This window comes from Etheostoma spectabile, chromosome 6 (assembly GCF_008692095.1).
Source record: "Etheostoma spectabile isolate EspeVRDwgs_2016 chromosome 6, UIUC_Espe_1.0, whole genome shotgun sequence".
Classification (NCBI taxonomy): domain Eukaryota; kingdom Metazoa; phylum Chordata; class Actinopteri; order Perciformes; family Percidae; genus Etheostoma; species Etheostoma spectabile.
Window position 1 is genome coordinate 17,845,773 of NC_045738.1, and position 16,631 is coordinate 17,862,403.

A 16,631-nucleotide genomic window follows, 5' to 3' on the forward strand; every position below is an offset into this window, starting at 1 on the left:
CGATCGGCTCTGTGTGGGATTTGTGTTTGACTCTGGCCTCGAATATTTGCACCTCTGTGCTGATCTTTTATCCACTCAGTCACAGCTCAGGCCTGCCTTTATGTCTAACACACACGCATGATTATACAACTTTACAGTCTGAAACATTAGCTCAATACATACAATAAAGTTCTTATCAGATATCTGCTGATGTGGCTCATTATGACTCGTGTGTGTGTGTGTTTTATTACCTCTTATCAAGCAGGTAAGATGTTTTCATTTATTTTTGAAATTTGGTCTGCAGGAAATCTCAGAAAGTCATGATTGGATCTCCGTGAAATTCTTCCTTTGAGAAAGATGTGACTGTTTTTGGCATAAGCCACATCTGTGATGTCTTTTGTTAGTTGAGCTTGAGGGCATGTTTACATAAAGATGTCAGATTAGATGGTATGGGGATTAACTGAAAGGCTCTTGTCATAATATGATAGATAAAATAGCTTTTTTTTTATTGTTAATTTTTGGGGCTTTTCCCTTTTATAATAGTGACAGTGGATAGACATGAAGGGGGAGAGAGATGGGGGGATGACACAAAGCAAAGGGCCGCAGGTTGGATTCTAACCCAGGCCGCTGCAGGACCCAGCCAACAGTGGGCGCACACTCTCACTGGGTGAGCTAGAGGTCTTCCCATAAAATAGCTTTTTGATGTTGAAATTGGTTATTCTGTTTGTTTTAGCCATGCTGGCAGCGTGGCTCTATTGATCTGTTGGTCCACCACTTTGTTCCACACTGAAATATCTCCGTATCTATTGGATGTAGTGGTACAAAATTCAGTTCAGACATTCAGATCTATTGGTAACCACACTGAAAAATACTGTTACAAGTGAATGTCCTGCATTGAAAAAGTGACTCAAGCAAAAGGTCCGAGTCGGCTCTGTGTTTTACAGATCAGGTATTCCAGTTAGGATCCTGGAAAACCTTTTACATTGTATAAATATTCGCATTGACTACTAGTCTTCATAAATTATTAGATGACTGTCTGCAAGAAGGTAGCATGCTGCTTGCAAAACTGGCTAAAGCCTCCACGCCTGCATTAATGGGTGCTGAAATAACAACACCAGATATGTATTCACCAAAGATTAATGGAAAGGATTAGGTTCATGTGTTGCAGTAATAAAATATAAGTCAATTAAAACTATATCAAGGTGTTTTTACATGGCTTCCTGGGGTGTGTAACCTTTGAGCGAGAGAATATTAAAGCATTAGTTTTATGCTTTAATATTAAATCTTTGAATTTAACTCCAACATGAATCATGGGTTTCACTCAGTGTATGCATTATACAGCCTCAATCAAGTGTTTCAAACAGACAGATGTAAAAAGGATTCTTCTTTCTTAACATTTTAAGACACTGAATGTATAATTCAGGATTTGAAAGAGGTGAAAGATGAGCACATGCTACTGTCAAAATATTGACATAGCAGTGTTCACACCTTGACAAGATTACCCTATTACGGTACCTTTTAAACTTACACATCCATCAGCAGGTAACGGTACATAATATATCTTCACGACTTATTTACCTGCTGTGAGTCACTGCTTCAACCTTACAAATCAACCAATCTAAATGATAAGAAATTGCACCAGATGCGGTTAAAATAGGGGGTTTGAAATGTTGATTGCGCTTGATGGGTGCAGAAGGTGCAGAAAAGTGATGCTCTTTAATACAGAAATACAAACAATCAACATCATCCCCTTGAAACTGAAAATGTGCTCCATGCAATGAATATTTTCAACTTGATGGCCCGATAATAATACCCCATAGTTATGAGTAATTCTTACATGCAAACGTGGTCAGTTGTGTGTCTTTTCAGTTTCTGTGGTCAGTGATGCAGCAATTCATGCAGTCATTGCTGAAGTTCTATTACACAACCCCCCTGAATATAGCACAACACATCACACTCTCTAGAGTGTATCCTTTATTATAAATAAATAGCTGGCATTGAATTTGTGGGCAGGTTTTAATTGAACTAGTGAGGGTTTTATTTTATGGTCTGTCAAATGTAGAGCAACTGTCTGGAAAGTATATTTATTTTTTATGCTTTAGTTATTATTTGTTTGAATCTGAATTAGGCACATCTTCTGATTGAATGGGCTATTGAAGTTAATCAATGTACTTAAAGTTCACAACTTCAACTTCATGGTGCAAACAAATGTGACGGATCTGGAAGTTTGAGTCCAAAGAACACATTAAACTAATCAAATAAATGTATATATGTGAGTTAGCCTGTATACAACTCATAGGTGTGTTAACCTGCATTTAACTTATAATGTAGGCTGTCCTGTTTCCAGAGTAGGACCGGGGCTGTACAGCCCACTGCAGCCGCGGTAGGCTACTTCCGTTCCGCAGAGGGCGACAGGCACCATCCAGCCTAGACTGTGGCGGAGGTCCAGACACAATAGACTGGGTAAGTTTTATTAGCGAGAAAAATAGACGAATTAAGGCTGATGTTTTACCGAGTGGTCAAAGTATACGAAACGGTCTGCCGCCTGTGTGTGTTTCCAGGTAAACTCGAAGGTCAGTTTGTTGGTACACCCGCTGAAAAGAAACAAACAACACGGTCGTGGTTAGTTAGTTGCACGGAAAAGGGGCTCCGACTATGTACTGGAACGGAGTTGTTCCTGGCTGCTGTCTGACGCGTTTAGTGTTTCGTTGTCCCATTTGTCCTTGAAATACCGATTTGTACGCTTTGTTTTAACATATATATAGCCGCAACGTTATGTTTAATAACGAAGACAACCGACGTGTATCACGGCTAGCCGGTTGTCGGCTCACTTGTAAAGGATGCTTAGCAAGCAGCTTTCCCCCACGTCGTTCCAAGAACTAGTCTCATCCCCAAAGTCGTAGGGCCTGAGTGTTCGTTGCCAGTTGGAGTTGAGGGGAAGGGGGTAACCGTCAGCAGGTAGCACTAGCTCTGTTTAGAGACTGCAGGGTCCCGGGTCGACACCATGATAAACTAACTATAACGTTACATTAAGGGGCTTTCACACAGCCGCGCGGTAACTCGCCGCCTCCAGTCATTTTAATGACGTGAACGCGGCAGAGCGGTTTTTATCACGGCGCTAGTGATATGAAGCGGTTGCCGCCCTCGCGCACATATTCTGCTCTGCCGCCTGGACCTGGCTGGTTCACTATGCTGAACCCCGGGCGGTAGTCCGGGCGGTGGCCGCGCGGTAGGCCGGGTGGTAGTCCTGGCGGTAGTCCGAGCGGTTGCCGCGCGGTAGTCCGGGCGGTAGTCCGAGCGGTGGCCGCGCGGTGGTTTGAATCTAGCGTCAATTAGCATTTAAATACAGTCTTGAGTTTACCGGTGGGAAATGGTTGACTTCAGTAAGTGCGGGTGTGAACTGTGCACTCGGAAACATTAGCTATCGTTAAATATGTGGAAATACTATTATTACTACTATTATAAATATTACTTTAAATCTAAATTTGATATTGACTCAATGTTTTTCTTGAGTTGCTTATAATCATTTTTTTTTACCAAAACAGGAATACACGAATAGGGTGGTTTAAATACCACAGTACAGAGAAGTTTGTCAATATTTCTACTCTACCATCTGATGTGGCAGTTAACCAGCAGTTGCTTATGAAAACAGGCAAAAGAATATTTATAAATATTGTCTCTAAACATGTTAACTGTTTTTCTCAAGCTCCTAATAATCAATCTGAGTCGGGTATCACAAGAATAGGATAGTTTAAATACCAGAGTACAGAGAAGTGTGTCAAGAGTTATACTCTATCTGCTGCTGTGGCACGTCAACCAGCCGTTTCTTATGTAAACATGCAAATTAATGTTTATAAATAGTGAAAGAGGCTAGTGTATTATGAAACCAGCTGATCGGCTACTGTGGCCATGCAGAGGGTACATTAGCATCTGCTTTGGTTAGAAAGCATTCTGAAACTACTCCACCTCCACGGCTGTGATGTTAAAGCTAGAGTGGGGAACTTTTACATATAAATGAATGTCCGTTACATTCGAGCCTTTGCTGGCCTCGCGTTGCGAGACCTATCTACACAGAGCTGTGGCCGCGCTGGAGTAGGATCTGGCTACACCGCTTATCTATCAGGGATAGGGGAGGGGCACACTCCTATCTGTTTCTATTTCTTTAAAGGTCCCATGGCATGAAAATGTCACTTTATTTTTTTAAGTTTTCTTTGTTTTTTAGCATTAATAGGCGTTCCCCCAGCCTGCCGATAGTCCCCCCCGTGGCTAGAAATGGCGATAGATGTAAACCGAGCCCTGGGGATCCTGCTCTCTTTGAGAAAATGAAAGCTCAGATGGGCCGATCCGGAATCTTGCCCCTTATGAGGTCACAAGGAGCAAGGTTACCTTTCCTTTCTCTGCTTTGCCCCGCCCAGAGAATTTGGCCCACCCATGAGAGCGAGAGACATCGTGGCTTTTAAACGGGCTGAGTGGCAGTTGGTCGAGGCCACGCCCCCAACCTCCAGCCCAGCTCTCTGTATTTCTCACCATACCGGAGTTGTGGTGGTTGGTTTCGGGTGCGCAATTCAGAAAAGGTCATAATTTGAATCAATACCAATTTTCGATTCACAAACAATTCTGTTTTTAAAACAAATGATTTGTAGTTACTTTCCCCATGTGAGAGTATACACGCCATTACAAAAAAAAGAGAAAAAATATGTTCGTTTTTTAGAATTCTATGAATCGATTTTGTATCGGTAGCGCTTGAATTGCAATACGAAGGTGAATTGATTTTTTTTTTAAATGGTGCACAACAATAATTCCAAAGGGATAGTCAACAATTTGAATCTTTGGCTCAAATTCACCGCTATGTATTTTCTTGTTTTTGGTAGTTGTTGTGTTTGGTGTAGTTTCATCGTACCTACTACTCTGATTTACTTTTGGGTCTGCTTCGTGGAATGGAGGATTAAGTTAGACTTAATGTCTTTTTTTTTTTTCTTTTTTTTTTTGCACACCCCTATTTGTTTCAGTGGCAATTTTTCTGTACTGGCGCACTGTGATGTACGCTGAATGTACAATGCCGATACAACTTATTTTGACTACTTGAACGAGTAGATTATTAAATCTACAGCAACGTTGTTACCTGAGCAGTACACAGAGCGCTGTTAATCAACTTTATTACTCATGTACATTTCTTCACACCAGAGCTGCTTATTCTGTCTGAGTGGTTACACAGGATGTCACTCTACCTTTATTACGCAGTACCTTAACAGGTAGGAAGGAGGACGAGACCACTTGATGTTAACCCTTGTGTTGTCCTCAGGTCAAATTTTGACCTGTTTTCAAGTTGTTTTTTATATAAAAATGATGTTTTTTTGTGTTGTTTTTTACAATCAAATTGCCCCAAAATAACTTGGATGCATGCATGTATGGTGCATGGAACCCATACAACATAAACTATACATCCATGCATCCATGTTCTTCAAAGGTAAAATTAATGATTACTTCAATTGAATTTTTTGTTTTAATGAATTAATTTCATAGCATTTACCTTTTTTTTCAAACTCAAAAATTAGGTGTAATGTCACTTAAATTGGGTTTAGTGACCATGATTTAAAAAAAAAAAAGTGTTAAAGTTTTTAAAAGAGACAAAACAAAGTTCATTTTCAATTTTGACCCGGAAGGACAAGTTCATGTTTGACGGGGGGACAATGCAAGGGTTAATCCCACGGCTTTCCTTAAGCATGTCAACGGTGTCTGTGTTATTGTTCTCAGTGCTAATGGTGGGAGACAAAAGCTCCGCGCTCCACCTTTAACTCGGCTCGTTTTGTCGTTGGTGTCTTTTTGTCCCTTTTTAGGTTCCGGCTCTTCTCCAATTCAAAGCGGTATGTCGGATGAGGATTCCCGTGCAAGCACCAGCTCTTCTTCATCGCCGCCTTCCTCCAGCCAAAACCGACAGAGGGACACACTTTGCAAAAAGAAACGGGAGAGCAAAGCCAGCATGAGCAAGACCTCCAAGCTGCTTTCCACCAGCGCCAAAAGGTAAAAATAACACCCCCGATTGTACATTAGGAATCACTCATTATATTCTGACATAGCTCGGGAAGCATCTCGCAATTCAGTCAGTTGTTTTTTCCCAGTACAGTTTGACTTTAATCTGATTTCTTTCTGTTAATTATTTGGGGTTTCTCTTGACAAAATACCACTTTTAATGATAATACTTAACACACTATGGTCGCATTTAGCTGATTTCTTGCATGGATGAATTGACAAAAGTAGGCATGAAGAAACTTCCAGTGCAGCTATGGTGAGGTTTTATAGTGGCAAAAAAGCAGAAGTATCAACTGTAAATTTCGGAAGAACAAGTGATGTTTTCTAGTACTTCCAACTTGCATCATCATTCAGCTGTCATGAAGGAAGAAATCCATCATATAAGAGGAACACGTGATCATTTCTCCTCAGACAGTCGTTTCGACAGGCCATAACCTACAGTCACAAGATACGCTGTGACAAGATATGACTGGGCAGCTCAAAGCTCCCTGTTATCCCCTGAGGGGAAAAAGATGAAACAAGACCTCGCACAGCTTCCTTTCACAATCAGTGTTGCTCTGCGTTTACCCAATGAACAGCAGAAATTACATTACTCACAGACTGCTAAGATAAATAAGGTGGATTGTAACTGCAAATCACATTTTAAAAGATTGCTCTGAAGATCAGAGATGGTTTATAGGTTTCATTATTTTATTTTGCTCGTAGCTGAAGGACGTCTCGTAATGATCATGTTTTTATGGAGGAACAAAGTTCTGCCAGTGACTGATTATTTTTGATTTATTTTTGTGTGCAGGATTCAGAAAGAGCTGGCTGATATAACACTGGACCCTCCGCCAAACTGCAGGTGGGTTTCATTCTTTGCTTTAAAGGTCTGTCAGCTGTCTCTCCAGTGGCGTACTAATCAGGAACACACTGCCAATGTCAATTTTATTTCTATAGCACATTTAAAAACAACAACAGTTGACCAAAGTGCTGAACAGGGTCAATGTCAAATACATAAATAACAAGTGTAAAGATTACTACAACCAAAGTACATCCCAGGGAGACAAACAACAACACTTTAAAACATCAGAATCCAGGTTAACGAGGGTTAAAAGCTACAGCAGACAGGTGCGTCTTAAGCAGCGATTTCAACGTTTGTAAGGTCTGTTAACATGCACGGGGAGGTTGTTCCATAGGGTGGGGGCGCCCACTGCAAAGGCTCTATCGCCCTTATTTTTAAGCTTAGATCTAGGGACATCCAAGAGCAGCTGATTTGTCGACCTCAGCGTTCTGACTGGAGAATGATGACATAAGTGATCAGCCAGGTAAGATGGCGCCAAACCATTTAAGGCCTTAAAAACAAGCAATAAAATCTTAAAATCTATTCTGTAACGGAGAGGTAGCCAGTGGAGGGAGGCCAGGACCGGCGTTATGTGTTCACGTTTTTTAGTTTTAGTTAAAAGGCGAGCAGCTGCGTTTTGGACTAGCTGTCTGTCACTGATCCTACTATTTCTCTGCTGATACCTAGTAATACCTAAACTCGGGTACAAAGTACTCATCTGAGTCCCGCTATTTCATTCCCACTGTTTGAGGTAACAAAAGGGTGTAACTACACATTATTTCTTAATTATAAGTGGAGACGTCCGCACACCGGAACTATTTTTAGGTCTGTGCAAATTTTAATTATGTTGTTCTCAAAGATAAAAAAAATTGCGTTCCAAATGTGTAATTAAAGCCACTAAGAAACTATAACTAATATGGATTGATGACATGGCATTACAGTAAGTTATGTCATTTTCTGAACTTACCAGACTGTTTTATTATTTATTATTGCCCACATAGTCGTCATAACTACATTACTAATAATTATTTATCAAAAAGCTCTGTAAATATTTTGTGCAAGCACAAATGGTCAACACTACAATATTGTTGCGTTATTGATATCGCGGTATTTGGTCAAAAACACTGTTATTGAATTTTCTCCATGTTGCCCAGCCATAATGTAAATATTAGTTATACTTGACCTATTTTTATTTATATATTTTGGTTACAATGTCACACAGCTCTGTTACACTTACGCTAGTAGCTTGTTGATCAGCTGTTTCTCCGTGAAGAGCGCGCGTGCGAGAAAATGGTCCGCAGCAATCATTCCAGAGGGATAGTCAACAGTTCGGCTCTTTAGATCAAATTCACGGTAAGCTAGTTTGATTTTGCAGTTTTCATTTGAATTACGTTTGAAGTGATTCCAGACGTTGGACACTTTCTGTTGTTTTCTCCGGCCTGTCTCTTCTCTTAGCTCCTCACTGTTTACGCTCTCTCTTCATTTTGTATTCTGCGGCGCCAGTCTTTATGGCACGTGTGGCCAGCGCAGTGTGCTACAGTAATAATCATCCGTGCGGAAACACCGTGAGCGATACACCGTTGGTAACATTGATTAAACGAAGCTTTGAAGCAAATCATTTTGCATTGAGGATTTTTATCAATCAAATTATTCAAGTTACTAGAATAATTTCCGCCCGATTTTCAACAGCGAATATTCACTTCGGTGGCGGCCGCAGCGGCGGGGGACACCAACGTTTCCAACCGCACCTGAGGGCAGCTTTATTTCACAGTAAAAGCGATAAAGCGGGCGATAAAGCGGCTGCCTCGTTGTTGCAGGACACAGTCACCTGTTGTTACTCAAACTGCTGAGCAGTTCACTGCCTGCATTTCCCTCCCCGTTACTGTAACGTTACGGGACTCTCACGCTGCGACACGGACTGACTAGTCTGATAGCGGGTTAACTAGAGGTGCATCGATGAATCAATTAATCAATTACTATTAAATTAATCGCCAGCTATTTTGATAATCAATTAATTTGTTAGTCATTTTGAAAAAAAAAAGAAGATTTCTTTGATTCCAGCTTCTAAAATGTGAATGTTTTCTAGTTTCTTCTCTCCTCTGTGACAGTAAACTGAACATCTTTTTGAGACATTTGAGGACGTCATTTTGGGCTTTGGGAAACACTGATTCACATCATAATCGATTAATCGAGAAAATAATGGATAGATTAATCGACTATGAAAATAATTGTTAGTTGCAGCCCTTAGGTTAACGTTAGATGATTGAATATGTCACTTTTTGTTCTTGGAAATTGCGATGGGCATTTTTCACTATTTTTTTGACATTTTGTAGGCACATTCGATCAATTGGCGAAATAATCCACAGTTTAACTGAAAATGACAATAATTGTTGGTTTTAGCCATCAACTCGAATGGTGTTTAGCATGAGGACTTGGGTGTGACTGACCCTTCTGCAGCTCCGTTTACTTTAGTGTTGCAAGTTGAAAGGTTATCCTTAAAACCAGACAGTCTGGTCTAAGCTCCCATCGCAGCAGGCACCCTCCCTCCTGCGGTGTCCTGAGGCAAATCATTGAAGCCCTCCTTGCTCCGGGCTGCTGTTCTGCAGCAGAGCCTGACCTCTGACCTCCCTGTGAATGGAGAAACGCAAAACTGAGGATTCTCTCCCATCATGGCTCTGTAGATCAAACAAGCCACCTCGGGCCACAGGCCCTCCCAAAAAGGATCACGGTCTGGATGTTTGCTGTTAACTGAAGGAAAACATTTTGGTATTTTCAGTCAGTCTAGAAAAAGAAAAAAAAGTCTTTAAGTCATTGTCACTGCTGCCAATATTTTCTTTAGACTTTTTACGTATGTTTAACCCTTGTGTTGTCTTCCCGTCAACCAGGAAAAAAATGTTTCGCTTTTTCTGACATTTTTGTCACTTTTTCATAGTTGCGGTTGCTTTTTTAAATGTTTTTTTCCAAAGTCATTTGACATTTCTAATGTTGACATTTTCAGCTTTTTTTCAAAAGCCCATTTTTTGTAGTGAAAAAACTGAAAATGGGTCAAATTTGACCCGAGGACAACATGAGGGTTAAAACAACAGCATCATTCTGAGTCGGAAGGAGGAATAGTGATTGTGTTCTCTCTTCCTTCCACCTTACAATCAACCAGCCTTCGTTTGAAAGTTAGGTTGTTTTATAAAATCAAGCTATAAGTTTGCTGCAGGGAAGTATGTGGCATGTGCAAATGTTTTACTTCACCACATTGCACACACACACACTTTGCAATGTGTGTTTAACTGATGGAAAAGTGCAGCATTCAGCAACAGTTTTTATTATTATACAGCAGTTACTTAAAATCCTGTTTTCATGTCTCTGACTGTATCGGGACTAAAACGTGATGATGTTTATTAAATTAAAGTGTTAAATTCTGGATTATGGACGGATGACTGCAGCTTTAGGTTCTGACACAGAAGTACAGCTACGCTTTCAGGTTACCTCATTATGGACTTCCTAATTACTACACAGCTTAAAACCCAACCTGCACCAGCACATGTTGGATTAATAGCCTTGTTCAATTAAGTACCTTGTTAATGTGTTTTGTAATAACTTGTTCATAATGTAAAAATACACTCGAGCCTAACTTGTTAGGGATAGAGAAGGTAGCATATCTGCATTTTAGTGATATCAATGAAACTGAAGTCATCCAATGAAGTTTTGCCCTTCAGTTATTCGTGGCTCTTTATCATGTACTCATAACTTCATTGTAGAGATTATTTAAATTAACTTGCTGTAGTTAAGAGTTCCAGCATCCCTAGAATGCTGCAGAATATTGATAAGTTGATTTTTGTTTTAGTTTTTTCGACCGCAACGAACAATAATTTTATTGTCATTCATCTGCATATTTTCTTTTTGTTTTGTCTGACTCAGCAGTCTAAACCCCAACGTTAGTCATTCAGTTTGCAATAATATTAAAGGGAGAAAAGCAGCAAATTCTCACATGGAGAGGCTTCTGTCAGGAAATCCTTTCCATTTTTAGTTGATTATATCCTGTCCATCGATTAAACAACTGATCATTTCAGCTCTATATTAAATGAATCCATCTCGTAAATCAAAACACTTCCTCCGAGTTTTTGTCTGAAGTTGTATTGTGAGGAGTTCAGCAGCTGCCGCTCTTTAAAACTCATGATGTTTAACTGTTTAATGTCTCCACCTTGAATACATTTCATACTGCAGACACGACTGCTGCCCAGCTGCGTTGAGACTTTGCACAACACTGCTTTGATTTATGGGAAATCCTTCTTCGCGCCAGGTTTTGTAACTGTGTCAGATGTAGCTCAGCCAACGTATATCTTACATGCTATGAAAATGATTTGATCCGGTATCTGTAACATGCATCTTTTTAACGGCTTATGATGAATGCAGATAAGAGTAAAATGCAGCGTTAAGGCTGAGTGGGAGTGTGTGTTTGTAGGAATGTGTTCATATCATTAAAATCAACTCACTTGGGGCGCCCTGGTAGCTCACCTGGTAGAGCGTGCGCCCCATGGATCAAAGCTCAGTCCTCACCGCAGCGGCCCGGGGTTTGAGTCCGACCTGTAGCCATTTGCTGCATCCACACCCTCACTCTTTCCCCCTCTCCCCCCACTTTCCTGTCCACAACTGTCCTATTCAAGTCTAGCGGTTAAGAGTCCTGGTTTTCACCCAGGCGGCCCGGGTTCGACTCCCGATATGGGAACTCGTCCTTGGGTGGCAGTAGCTCAGCCGTAGGGTGTTGGGTCGGGAACTGGAGGGTTGACGGTTCAAGTCCACATACGGACCAAAGTATGGTGGTGCACTGGTAGCTGGAGAGGTGCCAGTTCACCTCCTGGGCACTGCCAAGGTGCTCTTGAGCAAGGCACCGAACCCCCAACTGCCTGGGGGGCCTTTCCATGGGCAGTCCCCTCACTCTGACATCTCTCCATTAGTGTGTGTGTGTGTGTATAGGTACCGAGCGTGTGTGTAATAACAGCGTAAAAACATTATTTCCCCTTGCGGGATTAATAAAGTTTAATACATTTTTTTTATTTGTTTTTTTATTAAAGGCCAAAAATTCCCCGCCCCAAAAAAAATCAACTCACTTGGAAGTCAAAGGCTTTCATGTGGTGGATGTTTTCGTCTGTCATATTTGTTTTGAACACCAAGTTAATTAGTCCAAAACTGCGCTCTCTGAATTGATTTTCAATGTTGTAGCTGGCACTGGAACTCTGCCAAACGCCGTGTTAACGCTGATCAAAAAGCACAGCAGAGCGCACCATCTGCCCCCCCCCCCCCCCCCCCCCCCCCCCCCTCCCCCCAACAGTTTTGGATCAATACTATTATGTCTTGTACTCATGGCCCCAGGGGGTTTAAGATCACATGTTCTGCATGTAAGGGGGATAAAGGCCAGGCAGCTCTGAGGAAAAATCAATACAAATTACAGATCATGACACACAACACTGGGGATTTGCTTTGAACTGGGGCATCTTCTGAATAATGCACAAGGGAAATGAAACTTTAATCACACTACATTAAAGGGAAAAAGTTAAGTTTTTATGACTGGTCATTTGTGAAAGTCACTTTGCATAAATGTATTAGTGCATGTCCAAATTGTAATTTATTAATTAAAGGCACACAGAATGTGACACGTTGTATAATTTGCTCACGTTATATTTGCTTTCATCCATTAAAGGCAGTGCAGTAAGAAGGTTTGCCATGATGCTTCTCCCTTGATGCTTTTGAGTTTCAGAAATAACGGAAACGTTTCGTACAGTTTCTACTCCTGCAGAATGAATTTGGGTAATTTTGCTGGAATTTCCCTATAATGCCACACGTCGAGCACATCTTTAAAAGTGGCATTTATGGTCTGCTTTAGTTCAACTCCTTTCTGAAGAAAGAGTGCAATGCCCACAAACAGCAGGCTTTAGTTGTGCAGCGATTCATCCGGTTACACACAGTACATGAATGAATATGTGGTGTTCATACTGTAGTACACACTGCATTGATTACTGGATTGATGTAGATCCAGTTGCATCTGCTTGAAGCTACAGAGGCCCATAAACTACGTTGATATATTGACACTCTTCCTCCGTGTGTGGGTGTATTTTACCCTCAGTCTTTTCCTCTGACTATTCATTATGCTGTATTTACTGTGAGATTTACTTTGTAATGGTGTGTTTGTTTTTCCCTGGTGACACTTTTCTTCCTCTGCCTCACTGAGACACTCTGATGTAGAATGGTAAATAACAACAGAATAAACATTGATCATTTACATTTTCAAATATGAATCGTGGTGGGCAGTTGCAGATTAATCCAGTCCGTTTTTTGGGGGAAAAGTTGAAATGCACTCAATTTAGACATCTGAAGCCGCCTACACACAGGTAACGACATGCTGTTCTCTCATTGGTTGCGCTTTCGAAAGGTCAGCGGCAACAAGGTCAAAGTTTAAATAATTTGAACTTTGAGCGCAGAGCGGTGCGTGACGTCAGGTTTTGTGCGGGACCACTCTCCCCGTAGGAAATCAGTGGAGCAGCCGGCACAAAATGGTTTTCTGGTGCTGAATCCAGACCCTTAAGCCTCCTACAGATGATAGGCGGCTTAAGGTTGTGGATTCAGCACCAGAAAACCTTGTTCCTGTGTGGATGTTGCATTTCCCAGTGCTTCAGTTTTGTCTTAAGTGCTTGTGCAGCTGCATGTGAAGGTATTTGTTTGTGTCTGCAGTGCTGGCCCTAAAGGAGATAACATCTATGAGTGGAGGTCGACCATCCTGGGACCACCGGGCTCCGTGTACGAGGGAGGCGTCTTCTTCCTGGACATCGCCTTCACACCCGACTACCCCTTCAAACCCCCCAAGGTACTGATATTAGTATCAGTATAAAACTAAACATATTGTACAGGTACCGACCATAGTATCCTGACTTGGTTTTAAAACCACAACGAGGCAAAACGATAGAAAATCAGATTACTTTAATACAAATCTTTACAGCTGCGTTTCAAAGGTTGACACCTTACATTTATTAGACTTTTCAATCACTTTGAATTACTTTTCAGAAGTAATTACACAGAAATCCTTTAACCTGACATTGGTGAACTGCACTAAGCTGGCTGACTTTCTGTCTCAAACTGAGAGTTTAGATCTGACATGGGGGAGTTTTTTTTCTGCTGTCACAGATTTTTTTTTTTTTTTTTTTGATTTTTTTATATTTAGCCATTCGATTTAGTTTTGAAATTGTTTCTATTTTTGTCAAATCCCATGAAAAGACCAAAACCACTTATCTGTTTTCTCAAGACTTTCTGACTTCCTGATCCTGTCTTTGATACTCGGCTTTGAGCACATTGGTTCCTATTGAAGACGTAAAGGTTTTTTGAGTGGAACAAATATATACTTTCAATTATTTAAAGGCAAAATAATTTTGTTAAACTGCACTGTTATAGGATATTATTAGACCTTACCTTACCTCAAGGATTAAGTTTTTAGCAACTAGTACTCAAACACGTTGGTATTTTTGTTGACTAATTTAAGCCGCAGATATGTTCACTTCTTCCAGCAACAATAGAACTCTATGGCACAGAGGAATAACAATTAATTGTTTGGTTTTGATCTTTTAATTGGTTTAAAAATGAAACCTATACAATATCACCAGACTTTAAAACAGAAAGACCTAATGCACCATGTTTTTTTTTTTTTTTTAAAGTAAAATAAAGCCTCTGTCAGATCACTTGTACTTCACTATTGGCTATAGATTGATCTTGTTTGAAGTGTTGGAGCAGAAATAAAGCGTTGCCTGTCTTCTTACTGAGACACAGCTTCTCCTGTAACACAGCAGCACTTACCATCATCCTCAGTACAGGACTTTCTGGAAACGCTGCTCTCTGCTGTTACATTGATACACAGATTGACATTCTTGAGTTGGATCCTACTGGAACAGTGTTGTCTGTTCTGGTTTTTGGAAAAACTCTGTTTGACTAAAGTCCTGACAAACTTTTTTTTTCCCATTTTGCTCTTGAACACTTTAATATGTTTTACATTTGCCAATTGGTGTCTCTGAAAACAACCTGTTATGAAGAGATTTACAAAGCATGGAACCATTCCACAATATTTGTTGCACTTTGTAGAGATTTGATTCTGCTTTTTGTTTGGCGCTAACGTAAACTCTTACATGTGTTTCGCAGCTCTCGGCCAGTAGATATTCTTAACGAAATACATTTTTGTTGCTTTGTGTGTGCATGTGAATGAAAAGTTTGGTTTACACTGTGAACATCACCTTGAAATAGCCTTGTGAAGTTAGAAAGGCAAAGGTGAACTTAAGATTTAAAAATACCCACACAACCCCCCCTTGTTTTCTGGGAATCAAAGTTGTCTTTATGAAATGCTGCTGCATCTTCTGATGCTACACGTTCTGCAGATCTATACTGACATTCAACTCACTTGTTCTAAAATAAGTTTTATGAGAACATTTACTATAAATAATTGATGTTTTTACGTGTCTGTGGCCTGATAGCTTTGATGAGAAGTCCTTTTAATGTTTTTGTGAAAGCAAAACCGTGACTTCCTTCCAAAGGTAGTGTTTCCTGACATTTAAAAGGACCTCTTTATTCGGCCTCTAGCTCCCCCAGTAGGTGTGCACTCCATGTAGTCTGAGTCCTTTGCAGCGGCCCGGGTTCGAATCCGACCTGCGGCGCTATGCTGCATGTCATTCCCTCTCTTTCTCTTCCCCTTTCCAATGCCACTATCAAATAATGGTGAAAAGCCCCACAAAATAATCTTTAAAAATAAAAACGTACCTCTTTTCAACCACTAGAGGGCTTTCATGTACTGCAAAAAAAAAGGTGTTCAGTGGAGCAGTGACTGCAGGTTTAATCCTGAGGGTTTTAGTTAGTAGTTAGCATGGTGAGCCAATGGTTAGCACTGTGTGAAGCCGCAGTGCTAACCATTGGACCACCGCACCGTCACAGCAAGAAGGTTCTGGGTTTGAATCCAGGTCCTTCCGGGCCTTTATGTGTGGAGTTTGGGTGTTCTCCCCATGTTTGCGCGGGTTTCCCCCGGGTGCTCCGGTTTTCCTAACCATCTCAAAAAACATGTACTAGGTTCTCCAGTCAGTGCCCTTGGTCAAGGCCCTGGCTCAGATCTGGAGTTGGTCCCCAGGCGCTGTGACAATAAAACACCTTTTAGTTGGTGTTTCTGCATGATTCTGTCCAGTATTCACCTAAGTCCAGTCTTAATATTTATTTATAAATAATATTATAACAATTTATCAGAAAACATAAGACATATTTTAGTTGAAATGGGTGAGACTTGAGTAAGTTTTTAGGAAAAAAAGACCTGTAAAGCTTGAGAACATACATTACTCAATACATGTCTGTCAAGGACGGCATAATGCAACAATATGTAACTTTACACATCATATCTGACTTTTATTGACTGTTTTCAGTGTTTGTGGTGATCAAGTCCTTGGATAAACAATACTTCTTTTTTTTTTTGCATCCTGACTGAACGGCACCGTTTGTGTGTCTGCAGGTAACGTTTCGTACGAGGATCTATCACTGCAACATCAACAGTCAGGGGGTGATCTGTCTGGACATCCTGAAGGACAACTGGAGCCCCGCCCTCACCATCTCCAAGGTGCTGCTGTCCATCTGCTCCCTGCTCACAGACTGTAACCCAGGTAAGATCAAGGCTGACCAAGCTGCTGATGAGTGGTTGTCTGTCTGAGGTGGGTCGCACAAGTTTACAGTTAGATTGTGTGTGTTCAGCATGCTGCAATGAGCAGCCAACGGCTGTAAAGGCTAAAATCAAGCT

At 40.9% G+C, this 16,631-nt stretch overlaps 1 protein-coding gene across 1 annotated transcript in view; it reads left to right on the forward strand.

Moving 5' to 3' along the window:
* Positions 1-2,309: 2,309 nt before the first annotated feature.
* Positions 2,310-16,631, forward strand: part of LOC116691524 (ubiquitin-conjugating enzyme E2 E1) — a 15,193-nt gene continuing 871 nt past the window's right edge. The window contains exons 1-5 of the mRNA XM_032519220.1: positions 2,310-2,442; positions 5,817-6,000; positions 6,803-6,853; positions 13,553-13,685; positions 16,350-16,497. Of these exons, the coding sequence (XP_032375111.1) occupies positions 5,846-6,000; positions 6,803-6,853; positions 13,553-13,685; positions 16,350-16,497 (487 nt within the window). The 5' untranslated portion in view covers positions 2,310-2,442; positions 5,817-5,845. The remainder of the gene's footprint in view (positions 2,443-5,816; positions 6,001-6,802; positions 6,854-13,552; positions 13,686-16,349; positions 16,498-16,631) is intronic.